Source organism: Schistocerca americana, chromosome 7 (genome assembly GCF_021461395.2).
Source record: "Schistocerca americana isolate TAMUIC-IGC-003095 chromosome 7, iqSchAmer2.1, whole genome shotgun sequence".
Taxonomy (NCBI): Eukaryota; Metazoa; Arthropoda; class Insecta; order Orthoptera; family Acrididae; genus Schistocerca; species Schistocerca americana.
Window position 1 is genome coordinate 427,824,123 of NC_060125.1, and position 17,531 is coordinate 427,841,653.

Below are 17,531 nucleotides of genomic sequence, written 5' to 3' on the forward strand. Positions count from 1 at the left end.
AGCACCGAGTAGGCCACGAAGGAAATTTGAAGGGAACAGCTATTCCTCACGGCCATAGAAATACTGGATTTACAGTAATCACATAATTATTCTGATGTCACTATCTGGTAGTTCTATTCTTCCACAATATGTTTTTAGTTAAAAAAATTAACGCATAATTAATTTACTGCAGGAAATTTGTATATTAAGGTTATGGTCTTTCTGCACATGAGTGCAACTGAGAGGTGATTTCTGTTTTATCAGATTTGTGATCAGAATTTAGGTGAACTGTTTAAAGACATGTTTTTCTTTTGTTTGGGATGGACGTAATGATCGACTTGATGGTTGACTTAGCCTTGCCAACTTGAGCGTGAGTCGCTCTGGAAACGTTTTTGATAAACGAATCGAATTAAATCAAGTGGTTAGCGAATTTGATTAGAAAATGAGACAGTAAAAGTAGTATGGGACTGATACTTGGGCAGCAACACAGTTGACGATGGGACAATTAGAGGAGATGTAAAATACAGACTGGTAATAGAGAGAAAATAATTTGTGAAAAAGAAATCTTACTATAGATTATAACTTGAAGTCTTTCTGGAAAGTATTTGTGTCGAGTTGTTCTTATATTGAAATGTGGTCTACATTATCAGTACAAACAATTAAAAACAAAAGATTCTGATCTGTGAAAAGTGCTGACAATTATATGGCTAGATCCTTTAAGTAAAGAAAATTAAATGAATCGGAAAGCAAGGAACTTTATGGTACAACTTGAGTAAACAAAGGGTAAATTGATAAGTTAGTCGGATACATCTTGAGGCATCAAGGAATAGTTAATTTGGTAGTAGAAGGACTTTGTATGTGTGTGCATATGTGTGTGTGTGTGTTTCTTTGGAAGGTGTCACCAGTCTTCTGACTCGTTTGATGCGGCCCACCACGAATACCTCCCCTATGCCAGTCTCTTCATCTCAGAGTAGCATTTGAAACCTACTTCTTCAGTTATTTGCTGGATTTATTCCAATATCTGTGTTCTTCTATAGCTTTTGCCCTCTACAACTCCCTCTAGTACCATGGAGATCATTCCCTGATTACTTAATATATGTCCTATCATCCTGTCGCTTCTCCTTGTCAGTGTTTTCCACATATTCAATTCCTCTCCGATTCTGCGCAGAACCTCCTCATTCCTTACGTTATGAGCCCACCTAATTTTCAGCATTCGTCTGTAGCACCATATCTCAAATGCTTCGATTCTCTTCTGTTCCGGTTTTCCCACAGTCCATGTTTCTCTACCATACAATGTTGTGCTCCAAACATACCATTCTCAGAAGCAGCCTGGCCTGAAGTATAATCTGTGTTGTCAACCCCGTAGGTAAGCTACACTGTCCTATCTCTGTCATTGTGAGAAAATGAAGCGCCTACAGCCGTCGTTATGATTTTATTTATTTTGTGGCCACCAGTTTCTCCGCTTCAATGCGCCATCCTCAGGCTGCCGTTTTTACCCACTACATTTCCCTCTAGTACTATGGAGATTATTCCCTGCTGTGATAATAATTATTCCATTGCATTAACCCTTCTTCTTGTCAGTGTTTCCCGTATAGTAATTTCCTCGTCCATGCTGCAAAGAACCTCCTCATTCTTTACCTTATCAGTTTACATTATTTTTAACATTCGTCTGCAGCACAACACTGAGATGCTTACATTCTCTTCAGTTCCGGTTTTCCCACAGTACATGTTTCACTTCCATACAACACTGTGTTCCAAACATGCATTCTCAGAAATTTCTTCCTCAAATTAAGGTCTATGTTTGATACTACTAGACTTCTCTTGATCAAGAGCACCCATTTTGCCAGTTCTAGTCTGCTTTTCTGTCTTCTTTGTTCCATCCGTCATGGATAATTTTACTGCCAAGGTAGCAGAATTCCTTAAATTCATGATCACAAATTCTGATTTCGAGTTTCACGCTGTTCTCATTTCTGCTACTTTTCGTTACTTTTATCTTTCTTCGATTAACTCTCAGTTCATATTCTACGCTGATTAGACGATTCCATTCAACACACCCTGTAATTATTCTTCACCTTCATTGAAGACAGAAATGTCATAAGCGATTTTTATCATTGATATCGTATCACCCTGAATTTCTATTCCGCTCGTGAACCTTTAATTTTATTTCGGTCATTGCTTCTTCCACGTGTAGACTGTGCAGTAGGGGCGAAAAACAACATCCCGGTCTTACACCCTTTCTAATCCAATCACTCTTGTTCCTTCCAGGTTCCTCTATATGTTGTATTGTACCCGTCTTCTCTTTACCGTACCCCACTCATCTCAAGATTTTGAAGATCTTGCACCATTTTCTACTGTCGAACGCTTTTTGCAGTTCGACAAGTCCTATGGACGTGTCTGGATTTTTCATCAGTCTTGTTCCGTTTATCATCCGCAGCATCAGAACTGCTTCTCTGGTGCCTTTACCTTTTCTGTAACCAAACTGATCGTCATCTAACAGATCCTCAATTTTCTCTTCCTCTACAAAATGATTAACATATTTGTGAACCCAAACAAGGGATCCACCACGTAGAATTACATAAAGATAGAGGAAATTCTACGAAAATGTTCTGTATTTAAATTGCTGAAATATTCCCCTCCAGTGACTCGAGCTTCCTAAGTAGGAATTACTCACAAAGACCTCTTCTTCCACACAGTCTAGTACGTTTCAAGTCGTCGAATGAACTGCTACAGCTAATGAGTGCAATTTGCGTATCGAAAATAACTCCGAAGCATCCATACCAACAAACATCTGTTTGTAATCGAGGAAACGCCGCGGTATCAGCTCCAGCGTGAACTGCAGATAAGAAGCGATACTGTACACTTGGCCACTTCTCGCAGACAGCGGCGATACTGTGCAGTAGGGAGCGAGCATCGGTTCAGACATGTGTCCCTCTGTGGTGCAGTTCCTGTTGCTGACCTCCATTGGCTTCTCAGTGGGGCTGAGGGCCTCCGCGAGCGGTCAGCCAGTCGTCAAGGTTGTAGCGGCTCACACGCTTTCACTTACAACGATATTACGCCTATATCTGTGATAAAGGGTTCTCCTTTTGCGATTGCTCGGTCATCCTGGCAGTAAAAATTCGGTCATGACGGAATTTAAAGAGCGACATGTCAGAAAGATTAGATACCACTAGCACAGAGGAAGGACATAATGTAACGCCATACGTTGATTCGGTCATGACGGAATTTAAAGAGTGACATGTCAGAAAGATTAGATACCACTAGCACAGAGGAAGGACATAATGTAACGCCATATGTTGATTTTATAGAGCGCATCGGAGATACGAGCACATACTCATCTTTGGTCACTGTTCAAAATGATTGTAATCTTTTTCAACAGAAATTTCAGTGATACTACAGGAATGTGGTGATTTAATAGGCTCTTTCCCGAAAATACTATCATTTAATTTCTTCAGACATGTACAGTGAGTTTGTTGATTCTCCACGAGAACATTACAAGTAGAAACTTCCAATGGTGTTGAGCTGTGTTTATGTTCATGTCTCTCACTATATTTATTCGTTTATTTATTTGTTTATATAACTGCCTAGTACAAAGCTTTCTGCAAAAGAGGTTACTGTGTATTGAGATGAGCACACGATAACAGAAGTCTCGAAATTTGAAAAAGAATCACTACGTAATATCGAAAACAATACGCAGTATCATAAATTCCAAATGCAAGTAGCACAAAAACTAAAAATTACAAATCTAGAAACAGGTCACTAAGCGTTTCTAATTGACAAATTCAAGCAAAATGTGATTTTTTTGAAGTTATTCCCAAAAAATAAAGTTGTATAACGCCAGACAGAATTTTTGTGGATACTTCACAAGAGAACGTAAAAATCGAAAAAAATCGAACTACACTCAAATAAAAGCTTATTATAGTTTCCATATCGAGGTAGGTGCTCTGTGCGAAAGCCAACACTTACTGACACCTTTGAGAATCATTTATTGTAAAAGAACATATATGAGTAATAGTGGTCTACCGCCCACAGGGCGAGGTGTATTCCCGGGAGTGATAATCTTAAAAAACTAAAACTATTAGCTTGGCTCGAGTCGGACACGAAATGGTCTGGAGAGGGAATGAAAGCGAGCTACGAAACCAATTAAAGCGTGCGCAAACGGTACTGCGAGTTCGTGGAATACTTGCCAGTAACGAGAACTTATGATCTGCAACATCGTCAATCAGCAGGCACGAAAATAGGAAAGACTGTGAAAACGCGACAGGTTACGAAACGTACAGTCTCGTTGCGCAATCTTAGTAACGTTTGCTTCCAATAAGTCTTATTTTCTGTAACCGTGTCTTGTCAGGGGGACGACAGATTGTTTTTAATGTAGGGGACTCTGTAACTGTTGTTTCTGATTTTAATCTGCTGGGTGATTTCATAACACCACATATCGGTGTGAGGTGAGAGCTTTTTTCCCAGAACGTCCTCGCAAGAAATAACATTTTTTGGAAAACAAAAGAGCAGAAACGGTTTTAGCATAGAGTTTCACCTGAGTTGGATCCCGTGAACAAAGCTGTGTAGAACCTTCCAGTGAACAAATTCAGTGTATGACTCTATCGCATGTTATCGCACCGTTGTTCCTTGTTGTGACTGCAACTTATTCACGCTGGGATAGTATGCAATGGGATTTCTCTGCTGACACAGAAGTACATTATGGCGTTTTTCATAATAACGGCTCTAAGTATTTTCGCTGTCAGGGCTATAAATTTTTTGTGTACATTTAAAGACAGCAAGTGAGTAAAAAATCTTCTGCACATATGGTGTCATTCTTTGACTTCATTCAATTTTTCAGTTCAACAATAAGCAACATTATTCGTACTGGACGTGTAACTGATCCACTGTGGTTGTACCTCCGAAAAAATGAATAAAAGTAGGTTTATTTATAGATAGATTTTTGAGTAGTGTTTCTTTTTAGTAGCAAGGTATGACCCCTACAGGGTGTCGACCATTTCCACTTCTTCATCTCCCCCCCCCCCCCCCCCCCTACTCACCATAAAATCCATTTTGGAACAGTATTTCCCATTCAATACTTGCAGATGTGATGTTGAAAACTCGAATTATACACAAAAAACAACGATTCGCACCAAAAGCTGTCCTGCTCTAGTGAAAAATGACATTCTGTGCCAATAAGTGACATGACCCCCTACTTCTTCCTTCAAGGCGTACTATAATGTAATTAATACTAGGCAATCGTTTTTATAGTGTTACAGCGTTTGGGATTCAATATAAATGTCAAATTACTTTCTCATTCGAGGAGAACCTAAGTTTTCTTCCTGATACATGGTCAATTTTGTTCTGGAGTTTTTAGGTGGACTTCTCTGCCCCGCAAGAGTTCATTCGATAGATTCTTTATTTGATTCAGGTAGAAGCAGGCATGTTCAGCGAATGGAGCTCAGTTCCTTCGACCTCAATGGTTTGCTTATTCCTTTATGGAGATGTACATTATCATTTTGAAAGAGCGAAGTCTATTTCTTAACTGCACCATCTTGGGAAGCGTGATCGTCTTTAATTTTGTCCATGTACATCCCGCTTCAACTTCGATTTGAAAACCACACCATAGACAATCACCCCTCTCCCATATAATATCGTTGCTACTACACTCCTGGAAATGGAAAAAAGAACACATTGACACCGGTGAGTCAGACCCGCCATACTTGCTCCGGACACTGCGAGAGGGCTGTACAAGCAATGATCACACGCACGGCACAGCGGACACACCAGGAACCGCGGTGTTGGCCGTCGAATGGCGCTAGCTGCGCAGCATTTGTGCACCGCCGCCGTCAGTGTCAGCCAGTTTGCCGTGGCATACGGAGCTCCATCGCAGTCTTTAACACTGGTAGCATGCCGCGACAGCGTGGACGTGAACCGTATGTGCAGTTGACGGACTTTGAGCGAGGGCGTATAGTGGGCATGCGGGAGGCCGGGTGGACGTACCGCCGAATTGCTCAACACGTGGGGCGTGAGGTCTCCACAGTACATCGATGTTGTCGCCAGTGGTCGGCGGAAGGTGCACGTGCCCGTCGACCTGGGACCGGACCGCAGCGACGCACGGATGCACGCCAAGACCGTAGGATCCTACGCAGTGCCGTAGGGGACCGCACCGCCACCTCCCAGCAAATTAGGGACACTGTTGCTCCTGGGGTATCGGCGAGGACCATTCGCAACCGTCTCCATGAAGCTGGGCTACGGTCCCGCACACCGTTAGGCCGTCTTCCGCTCACGCCCCAACATCGTGCAGCCCGCCTCCAGTGGTGTCGCGACAGGCGTGAATGGAGGGACGAATGTTGACGTGTCGTCTTCAGCGATGAGAGTCGCTTCTGCCTTGGTGCCAATGATGGTCATATGCGTGTTTGGCGCCGTGCAGGTGAGCGCCACAATCAGGACTGCATACGACCGAGGCACACAGGGCCAACACCCGGCATCATGGTGTGGGGAGCGATCTCCTACACTGGCCGTACACCACTGGTGATCGTCGAGGGGACACTGAATAGTGCACGGTACATCCAAACCGTCATCGAACCCATCGTTCTACCATTCCTAGACCGGCAAGGGAACATGCTGTTCCAACAGGACAATGCACGTCCGCATGTATCCCGTGCCACCCAACGTGCTCTAGAAGGTGTAAGTCAACTACCCTGGCCAGCGAGATCTCCGGATCTGTCCCCCATTGAGCATGTTTGGGACTGGATGAAGCGTCGTCTCACGCGGCCTGCACGTCCAGCACGAACGCTGGTCCAACTTATTTTGTGAGATATTTGGCCCGGTCACTATCAATGGACCACCCTCTATAACCAGACGACACACATTCGCATTCTGAGGGGTTTCTGGAGAGTATGGTCCCCTATTATAACTATTATAGCAATATCTACTACTTTGTTACATCTCTGATTGCTTATTTTCTGTAGCTGTAAATCGTGAGTGCCAAATAAATTTTACGAGGGTGTGCTGAAAAGTAATGCCTCCGAATTTTTTATGTGAAGACTCTTGAAGCTTATTAAACAAAGCAAACGTTATTATCATTCTACATCTCTGTTCTTCATGTCTATGTATTTATTTCTCGACGTAGTGACCCTGGCGACGTACACATTTCTCCCAAGGAGAGATCTCTTTGTTGGTACCGTCACTGTAGAATGTTTGACTTTGTTGATGGAGCCGCAACGTCACCTTTGCCTGCACCGTATCATGTCTGTCAAAGTGAAGTGCTCAAATGTATTTTTTAAGTTTTAGAAAGAGATGAAATTCGGATGAACCCAAGGCGTCGGATATTTGCAGCGTCCGTGTGTGGTATAGGATTGTCATGCTTAAGGAGAAGATGTTACACATGTGTACGAATTCTTCGAATTCTAAACTCGATTATAGCAGGCTATTTCTCACCTACTGTACTACTGTATTGTATGTTAACCGTGGGGCCTAGAAACGGCGGAGAGGCTCCGTCGCCCCCCCCCCCCCCTCCCGCAGCCGCAGTGGTTCACAACCCCACGACGACTACCGCAGTCCACTAAACGACCCCACCGCCCCACACCGAACCTCTCTTTCAGGGTTATCCTGCAGTTCGTTCCCCAGTGGACTCCACCGTCTCACGTCTCACACCGGACGAGTGTAACCCCTTTGTTTGCGTGGTAGAGTAATGGTGGTGTACGCTTGTGTGGAGAACTTGTTTGTGCAGCAATCGCCGACATAGTGTAGCTGAGTCGGAATAAGGGAAGCCAGCCCGCATTCGCCAAGGAAGATGGAAAAGCGTCTAAAAACCATCCACACACTGGCCGGCTCACCGGACCTCGACACAGGTCCGTCGGGCGGATTCATGCTGGGGACCAGGCGCTCCTCCCCAGTCCGGGAAGCCGTGTGTTAGACCGCACGGCTAACCGGGTGGGCCTTAACGACATTTTACGTTACACACCGCTACATTACATGAAACACTTCGCAGCCCTTTAGCGGCAGAGGACTGCAAATGTATAGACAAGAGGGACAAAGACGTAAAATGTCGAAAACTTCTGTATTATTTTAAAAGCTTCAAGAAGTTTCACAAATAAATTTAGGGGGCATTGCTTTTCAGCACCCCTTGTACGTATGGCCATGTATCATTAATTATTCATATAGTGTACTATAATTTTGATATACATTGCGCAGAAGAACCGTCCGTCATCCTTACAAGGATGTAATGAAATTGAGGGTGAAGTTTTTTGAAACCCTGTGAGTACACGGGAAAGGTACACATACTGTCCTTTACTAATGACAGTCACTGCAATCGTTGCTCAACGTCACGTCTACAGTTTCAGAATAATAAGCTTTCATTTCTGTGTTATGACACTGCACACCGCGCCCAACAGAAAGATCTCATCGTAGGAAATATTGAGTGGTCACTGGCATATGGGCTTTGGTATCGAATTAAATGTAGAATAGGAAAAAAATACTTTGTCCCCTAGGCTGATACTTATTCATATAAAAGTAGATGCTGTAGAGATGATTTACTGCAGCGTGTGAAGGTGGTTTAAAGCCTAGTTTGAAAGTATGGTAGGGTGACAACAGCAAGGTACCATTACATAAATGGCTGTTTACATTGTTTATTTGCTAAGTGAATCAAAGTAGAAGATACATTTTCGCCATACAAATTAATAAAGCTCGGGAAAAGCGTGCACTGAAAATGAATCAGCTTTTGAAATGGGTGGGCTGTGATTTGTTAAAACGATTAAGATGTTGATTTCGTATAATTTGGTATAAATTTTCAAAATAACGTTATTCTGCCATAGCCTTTCAGTGGTTTACTAGAATCTCTTTAAGCAAATGCACGGTGGGAACTTCGCTGAAAGGAAATGCGTTTCCTTCGTTACGAACGACAAATCAGTTAATAAAATGAAAACATCTCCATAGAATAAAAGATTAATAAGGTAAATGGCAAACAACAAACCTCCAAACTAAAATTATTAGATAAGAATGACGTATATGTATTCTTTAAAAGGACGTCAATAAAACTATGGAGCCAAGAAATGGTAACATAATTACTACACGTTACGACTGTCAGTTTAACAGCAAAAAGTTAAACTGTATAACATTTACAGTCATAAATTCGAAGGGAGACTAGAGTTCCTCATCGCCGGCCGCGGTGGCCGTGCGGTTCTAGGTGCTTCAGTCCGAAACCGCGAGACTGCTACGGTCGCAGGTTCGAATCCTGCCTCGGGCATGGATGTGTGTGAAGTCCTTAGGTTTAAGTAGTTCTAAGTTCTAGGGGACTGATGACCTCAGATGTTAAGTCCCACTGTGCTCAGAGCCATTTTTTAGAGTTCCTCATCTGTCATATAGCGATCGTAAGAGACACAGCATTATCTCAGTTAGGTAAGAATAGGGGTTAAATAGAAATTCAGGTGTGCATAATGTTTATCTGGTAAGTTAACGAGCACCTTTTGTCGCATATCACTTTTAATAAAATTTAAACTTCCATCGACACACCAAAGCGCTGATATCGGTTAGTTTTACCTAATTTTAAAAGTATATATGTCCACATTTAAAAGTTTTAATCTAGTATTTAAATAGTTGTTCCTATAAGAAAAAACCTGAAACTATGTAGAATTGTAAGGGTTTGATGGGTCACTTTAAGTGCGAAATAACACTAGTTCTCTCGTTTTGCTTCTGTGTTAATATCGCTTTCGTCAGCTCACCCGAGCTAAAAAATTTCAACCGTTCGCTACGTCTGCATAAAACATGACCGACGGTTTCAAGGGACTTCACAAGACCATTCCTTTCAACTACTCTTCCTGCTAATCGAGAAAGGGCAGAGAGATTACACTCGAAGCCAAAGAATCTAATTGTTTACATCGCTGGCGATGACAGTACTTAAATTGATTGATACATATTTTTTAGAGAAAACATTTTAAAATTTACTGAAAATATTGTAATCAATTTTATAAAATTTACATTGGTTAGTTTCTATGCACAACGAATGTAAGAAGCAATACACATAATTTGACATTCGCGAACAATTAGTTTTGTATGAAATTATTGTCCTACAAATGAAATGATCGATATCAACTGGTATGAGAGAGATCATAAAATGCTTTACGTGTGATTACATTTCACTGTGACTATACCCCTGAAGATTCACAAATCCCCAACTTCCTTTAATAGTACTTTCTTTTGACGTCGTGTTCTTATCCCAACCACGGCTTCTCCTGATGTCTAATGCTATCTTAATATTACAACGTCAACGAGCAGCAAACGTTTTAGAGAAGTTTTGTTTATTTTATCACTTTCAGCTTTGTAGACGCACGTAAATGGCAAGGAATTGCTTTAATTTTCAAGGTGGGTGACATCGATGTTACCATCGTAAAATTATTTCAAAGGATAATACTGATGCTACGTATGTGGCACACATAGTGTCTCTATCATCCATTAACACTTCCTTCAAACATTATATCAGCTATAACGGCCTTTGAAACTTAACCCTTCCGAACACGAGTCCAGCGTGTGAAATACTGAGGCTCCTCGCCATTTTGTGGTCCTAAGAGAAGGACAATATAGAAACTTATCGAGAATATGTGAGATACTACTCGTCGTCATTAATATATTTTTTGCTACCATCGAAACTCTGGCGCTATTACGACTGAAATTACGAAGTATCGGAAAACGTTGAAGAAATTAGGAATTAAATGTTATCAACATTATTAATCATGTCTATTAAGTCTATGCGAAATGTTTTATGATCACATCAGACGGTTTTAAAGTGTTAATTACAACGCTTCATTCGTTCTAGGTGAGCCATCAACAAAAACTTTTACGACTTTGCTTGGGATTTTACCCTGATTTGTGGATTTGTGGAAACCTGTGTAGTTAGCTCCAGTCCCGTTCAAGAAATTCTCATCGACGCCTTTGTTGCAGGTGACTCAAGACGGCGGTGGCAGTTACGTTTTCGTGACGACTGAGAATGGTGAACTACGGGGCACCGTGACCACCTCGCTGAATGGGACGGTCTACAGCAGGCTTCTCGGCATCCCGTACGCCACACCCCCTCTGGGGGATCTCAGGTTCCGCGTAAGTATAGACACTGACTTACTCGTGTGTCTTACACCTGCTTCAAGCTTTTGTAGTTCCATGAAATTTGACATTATCAAGCTGACTTTTGGGAGCTATTTCAAATACAACCTTTTATTCACAAATTTGTTGATCACATTTGGTGGATTTATGTCAATCTGTTTTGACTCTAATGACTCTCACCACGAAAGTAACACGTCAAGCCGTGGTCACTTACAATCAACTCTATTTTGACTTCAAGAGACCATGGGAGTACTATATGACACTTCGACATGTTACTTTCGTAACAAGATGCTGGTTAATTGGCATAAATTCGCAAAAACTGATCAAGAGATTTTTGAATAACAGGTACACTACTGGCCATTAAAATTGCTGCACCACGAAGATGACGTGCTACAGACGCGAAATTTAACCGACAGGAAGAAGATGCTGTGATGTGCAAATGATTAGCTTTTCAGAGCATTCACACAAGGTTGGCGCCGGTGGCGACACCTACAACGTGCTGACATGAGGAAAGTTTCCAACCGATGTCTCATACACGAACAGCCGTTGACCGGTGTAGAATGGTGAAACGTTGTTGTGATGCCTTGTGTAAGGAGGAGAAATGCGTACCATCACGTTTCCGACTTTGATAAAGGTCGGATTGTAGCCTATCGCGATTGCGGTTTATCGTATCGCGGCATTGCTGCTCGCGTTGGTCGAGATCCAAAGACTATTAGCAGAATGTAGAATTGGTGGGTTCAGGACGGTAATACGGAACACTGTGCTGGATCCCAACGGCCTCGTATCACTAGCAGTAGAGATGTCAGGCATCTTATCCTCATGGCTGCAACGGATCGTGCAGCCACGTCTCGATCCCTGAGTCAACAGATGGGGACGTTTGCAAGACAACAACCATCTGCACGAACAGTTGGACGACGTTTGCAGCAGCATGGACTATCAGCTCGGAGACCATGGCTGCGGATACCCTTGACGCTGCATCACAGCAGAAGTGCCTGCAATGGTGTACTCAACGGCGAAACTGGGTGCACGAATGGCAAAACGTCATTTTTCGGATGAATCCAGGTTCTGTTTACAGCATCATGATGGTCGCATCCGTGTTTGGCGACATCGCGGTGAACGCACATTGGAAGCGTGTATTCGTCATCGCCATACTGGCGTATCACCCCGCGTGACGGTATGGGGTGCCATTGGTTAAACGTCTCGGTCACCTGTTGTTCGCATTGACGCCACTTCGAACAGTGGACGCTACATTTCAGATGTGCTACGACCCATGGCTCTACCCTTCATTCGATCCCTGCGAAACCATACATTTCAGCAGGATAATCCACGAGCGCATGCTGCAGGTCTTGTACGGGCCTTTCTGGATACAGAAAATGTTCGACTGCTGCCCTGGCCAGCACATTCTCCAGATCTCTCACCAACTGAAAACGTCTGGTCAATGGTGGCCGAGCAGCTGGCTCGTCACAACACGCCAGTCACTACTCTTGATGAACTGTGGTATCGTGTCGAAGCTCCATGGGCAGCTGTACCTGTACGCGGCATCCAATCTGACTCAATGCCTAGGCGTATCAAGGCCGTTCTTACGGCCAGAGGTGGTTGTTGTGGGTACTGATTTCTCAGGATCCATGCACCCAAATTGAGTGAAAATGTAATCACATGTCAGTTCTAGTATAATATATTTGTCCTATTAATACCCGTTTATCATCTGCATTTCTTATTGGTGTAACAATCTTAATGGCTATTAGTGTATTTTATCGTTGGTACTTCTAGGACACCTAGTGTGCAAAGTGACTATGATGAATCTGTATAGCGTATAGTGTTGTATTTTCGCTGTTGTTCTAGCAAGTGATAGTCGTGATGAAAAAATGGAGATGGAGAAATACGGTACAAGTGCAAACAATAACGTATGACAGACGAATACCGACAACAGAGTCACATACTCCCACCTGAAGTGACACTTTGAGGAGGTTTGAAAGTTGACACAGGTCACTCCACATCTACATCCATTTCCAGCTAAATACTAGAGATGGAAATTACCCCATGTCGAGCGCACACAATCGTGCGTTAGTATCTTCTGAGATAGAGGCACTTTGCATCCATACTGCTATTATTAAATATTCGCTAATTGTAATTTTTGAATGTTGTGATTTCCATGAAACTACTAATTGGATTTTGAAGAGTTAAACGCCGTTGATTACGTCTCTTTTAAATCGACGAATTAACAATAGAAGCTATTCAGCTCCATTTGAAAAGAAGAATTTGATGACGATATCTCTGTAATTAATGTAGCAACGAGAAAAGATTATACGTATAGTTGCGCTCTGCCAAAACTACGACCGCACTTCTCTTAGTGTTTGCCAATTGTGTATTTTATGTGCCTAAAAATATAAATTGAATTTTATAAGTAATAAAAAACTAATTGGTTCCACAATTTCTTCGCTTTTACGTAATCAAAGCAATTACTTTTGATGCAAATACAGTTTACAAGCAAAAACATAGAAAAGCTATATAATTATTGGGATTATTTTATACCTCTTTTACTGTTCTTCATCGTGATCAAAGGCAAGAGTTTCCTGTTATTACTGATAAGTGTGAAAGTTGTTTATCAATAACAAAAACATGTTTCATACAAGCTGAACGGAGGTTTTTTGAGTAAATTGTGTTTTCTAGTACTTCATGATAAATATTTATCGCTTTTTTTCATTTCTTTCTGCAATATCCCTCATGTTACACATCAATAATTTGCTAATGAAACCTGAATTAAACACTGACATTTTAAATTTTTTTTATAAATACTGTTTACTTTTAAGAAACAGCAGGTGGATAGCTATGTAAAACAAAAATGTTCTGTAGGTTACGTCACCCTTTATATATCATCACTGAGTTTCTAGACAGTACAACGCTTCTGCTTTCTAAGGGAATCTACATATGTAAACAGGACGATCAAATTGGGTTAATGTTTGATAAGTACACAACACGTATAACGTACAAGTAACATGGTTATGATTTTAACTGTAAAAGACTACTAGGAAAACTACCATAGTCTATGCTTACTTGTGACAGCCTATGGTAATCATTTCGCGAGGAATTTTATGCAATTCATTTGGGTGAAAGCAGACTTGAGAAACCTTTAACGATTGTGTTTCCCAGCAGTTTTCCGTTCCACTGTACATATTTCATGTTAGTTGTTTACTACTGTGAACTATTAAAGTAATTGTTCACTAATATTCACACCCGTTAGTACATAGTATCAAATATCCTGCAAACTAGGTGGTATTGGCATGTCATGATTAGATTGTCAAAATGTGTTAAAAATTCCACGGGAATGTAGTCTACAACAGGAGACGTTTTGCTACTTATGTCTCTCACTGACCTGTAAAATTCTCTTCCCAAAATCGTACTTCTTACCTCGGCTTCTTCTACTCCTCTTCCGTTTTCATAATATGATCCTGAAGTCCTTTTCTTTTGTATAACCTTTGTACATATTATTTCCACCTTTCAGCTTTCCCTCGTTTGCTTAGTACTGCATTGTCATCTGAGTTTCTGATATTCATACAGCTGCTTCCTTCTTTCCACAGGTTTTTTCACTTTCCTATAGGTGGCGTACTCCTACAACTTTTCGTTTTGCTTACTTCCTTTCTCCTTTCATCCATTCAGTATAGCGTAAGTTAACTGGGAATTTCTGGTGGGTGTGACCCTCTTCCGGATTCACTATTTCATTTCTCTAAGCTAACCATTCAAATTCTAATGTATTTTTAACCAGTTTCAATCAGTAACTGCCTAACGGATTTTATGAAACCCTCAAAAACATCTGGTTCTTTCTGCTTATCCAAGTCCCTCCTCTTAATTTCCTATGTTAATGCAACCGATCTAGTTTTTGTTTGTGTTTCATAACTAACGACTGCACTATGGCGAGAGTTCAGATCTGGTTTTGGAATTATTCAGCAGTTTTAAAATACAGTTCCTAAATCTTAAACATTCCGGTGTCTCCATGTCTCTTCCTTGTTGTTTCCTAATCCTTAAAGCACTTGGTTACATTGATTAAATTGTGTTGTGCTCTATGCAAAAATTTTACCAAACGGCTGCCTATTGCACTGCTGTCCATTAGCAATATAGGACTCGACAAACCACGGGCAGAGGGAAAAAGGAACTCTGTCCCCACTTTGGTGCTCTTTGCAGCTACCCTATAGGTAAGGTAGCTCAAGAAATGCGTCGAAAATTGTAACAATCTGTCATAGCCATTGGTGTCAAGCTTAGGGTACAGTTCAGGCCGGTCGCCGACTTCATCCAAAAGGGCGGCCACTGACGTCATGCTGTCAAACGGCCGTCACCCACAGGAATTGCTTGCACACGCGCACACCTCGAGAGCCTCGATTCTAGTGCCGGGCGCGAAGACGTTCTTCCGTAGGCGTGAGGTTTCACGCCGCTGCACACGGAGTTTTTAACATGCTGCCATTGGACACGAATAGTGGGAAATTCAAGTAGGTGGATCGATCTTCCGGTTTAGTTAGCATGTTCTGATATAAAGGTTGTCTCAAACCTTTCGGGACAAATGAAACAGATGATAATGGGTCCGTAACCGATCATACTGAGATAGGAAAGCAATGGTCGGAAATGCATATTTATTATGTTGTGGTCATACACAGCGTACAACGCTTAACAACATCGTAGCTCATAGTAATTGTTCAAAATGACGATCACCATTCTCAATGCTTGTATGAAAAGGGTGCATGAAGTTGTGCTGTACAAAAAGATCCCTGATGTCTGTTGTACCAGCTGACGGGCAGCTTGGACCCTAGCAAGCAGGTCGTCATCAATTTCTATGTGCGTTTCGAACACCAATGTCCCGACGAAAGCCCAGAAGAATAAGTCCATAAGTACGAGATCCGGCTATCGCGCTGGCCATGTGACAGAGCCTCCCTTTCTGGCCTTGCGAAGAGTCTATGTGTTGTTTAGGTGCTCGCTGGCGTTAACATCGAAGTGGACTGGTGCATCGTTGTGTTGAAATCGCGTTCTTTAGCGGACAACAATGGGACAGTCTCCAAGAACTGTGGCAGTACATCTCGCAGGAACTCGAGATAAAGTGGACCAGTCAAATGGGCAGACAGTAAATAAGGGCAATGCTGCCCATACATTAAGAGAGCATCGTTGCCGACGGTCACCGATGTGGTTGGCGTGGGGATTATCCTCACTCCAGACTTGGGTTTTGCGGTTGTTGGAATCACCATCAAGGAGGAATGAAGCCTCAGTCGTGAACAATACAAACTGTACGCAGTTCGGCACTAGAGCACTGCGGTGTATAATCGATTGACAGAAATGAATGCGTGGTTCGCACACATTCTTTGTGATGGGAGCGTAATACCTGTTCCACCAGTACTCTTCACACTGTATACTTCGAAATGTGCGCTTCACGAGCAAGTTGACAGATACTTATTGCTAGATGGCTGGTTAAACGATCGAAAACCGTCCACTCAAAGTCTGATGTTCGGATATGTCTTTGGCGGGAACCTTTCCAGCTCTCTGTCTCGTTAACGACCTCATTTCCCGTTTGTTGGTATCCACGGTGACAAACTTCTTCCAGTATATTAAATGCATGTCTGACAACTCTCGTGATTAGTATTTTCCATTTTTGACTAAGTCTCATGCGCTATATACGCATCACCGTAATCACATAACACGCTATCTGATGCAATGGATACGAGACACCATGGATAGTGGCGTGCATGCAGCACAGTTTAATGCGCCATGCGATGCATGTAGTCGTCACATGACACAGTTGCTATGAGCCAAGTTGTGTACAGCATGTTTGTTTGGTTGTTAGGGGCGTACACTAACACCTGCTGCCTGCTCTAGTGTAGGACACTGGTGACCCCTAGAGAGTGCGGCAGAACTGCATGCACCGTTGCAATACATGCGTTGAGACTGGCGGTTGTCGCATTGAACAGTTACTATGACCTACACCGTTGTAATGCTTTGTACATTGTGTATGTCCATGACACAACAAATATACTTTTCCAACCATTGGTTGTGGATCCACCACCACCTGTCTCCATTTGACCCAAACCGTTTGAGACCCCCTGTATTTGGATTCTCAGAAATTATAATATTCGTATTTCCATTAGATGGGATGGAAATTCAGAGGAAAATACAATTGTCCAGAGTCTATTGCAGTCTTTGGAATCCGTCGTCTGAGTAAAGCAGGCAAATTTATCATAGCGAACTATATATGTAATACTGGCCTTGTATTTAGTAGGATATAAGCATATTTTGTAATGTGAGGAGCTTAAACTATTGAAAGGCCATGGGAAGCTCTGAAGATTATGGATGAACTTAAATTAAGAGAAATGTTGTCAATTTTGACCCGTCTGTCGAGTGTATCCTGCGCCAACTCTCTTCAGCGTAGAAGCTTCTGCTGGCGGTACAGAGAGGCTAAACACAGAACGTGTTTCTAATCGTAGAGCGCCCCAGACATGATTTTCATC

General features: G+C 42.1%; 1 protein-coding gene across 1 annotated transcript in view; it reads left to right on the forward strand.

Moving 5' to 3' along the window:
* Nucleotides 1-2,900: 2,900 nt before the first annotated feature.
* The window catches only part of LOC124622982 (venom carboxylesterase-6-like), a 111,669-nt gene continuing 97,038 nt past the window's right edge, over nt 2,901-17,531 (forward strand). Inside the window, exons 1-2 of the mRNA XM_047148771.1 lie at nt 2,901-2,993; nt 10,894-11,046. Of these exons, the coding sequence (XP_047004727.1) occupies nt 2,901-2,993; nt 10,894-11,046 (246 nt within the window). The remainder of the gene's footprint in view (nt 2,994-10,893; nt 11,047-17,531) is intronic.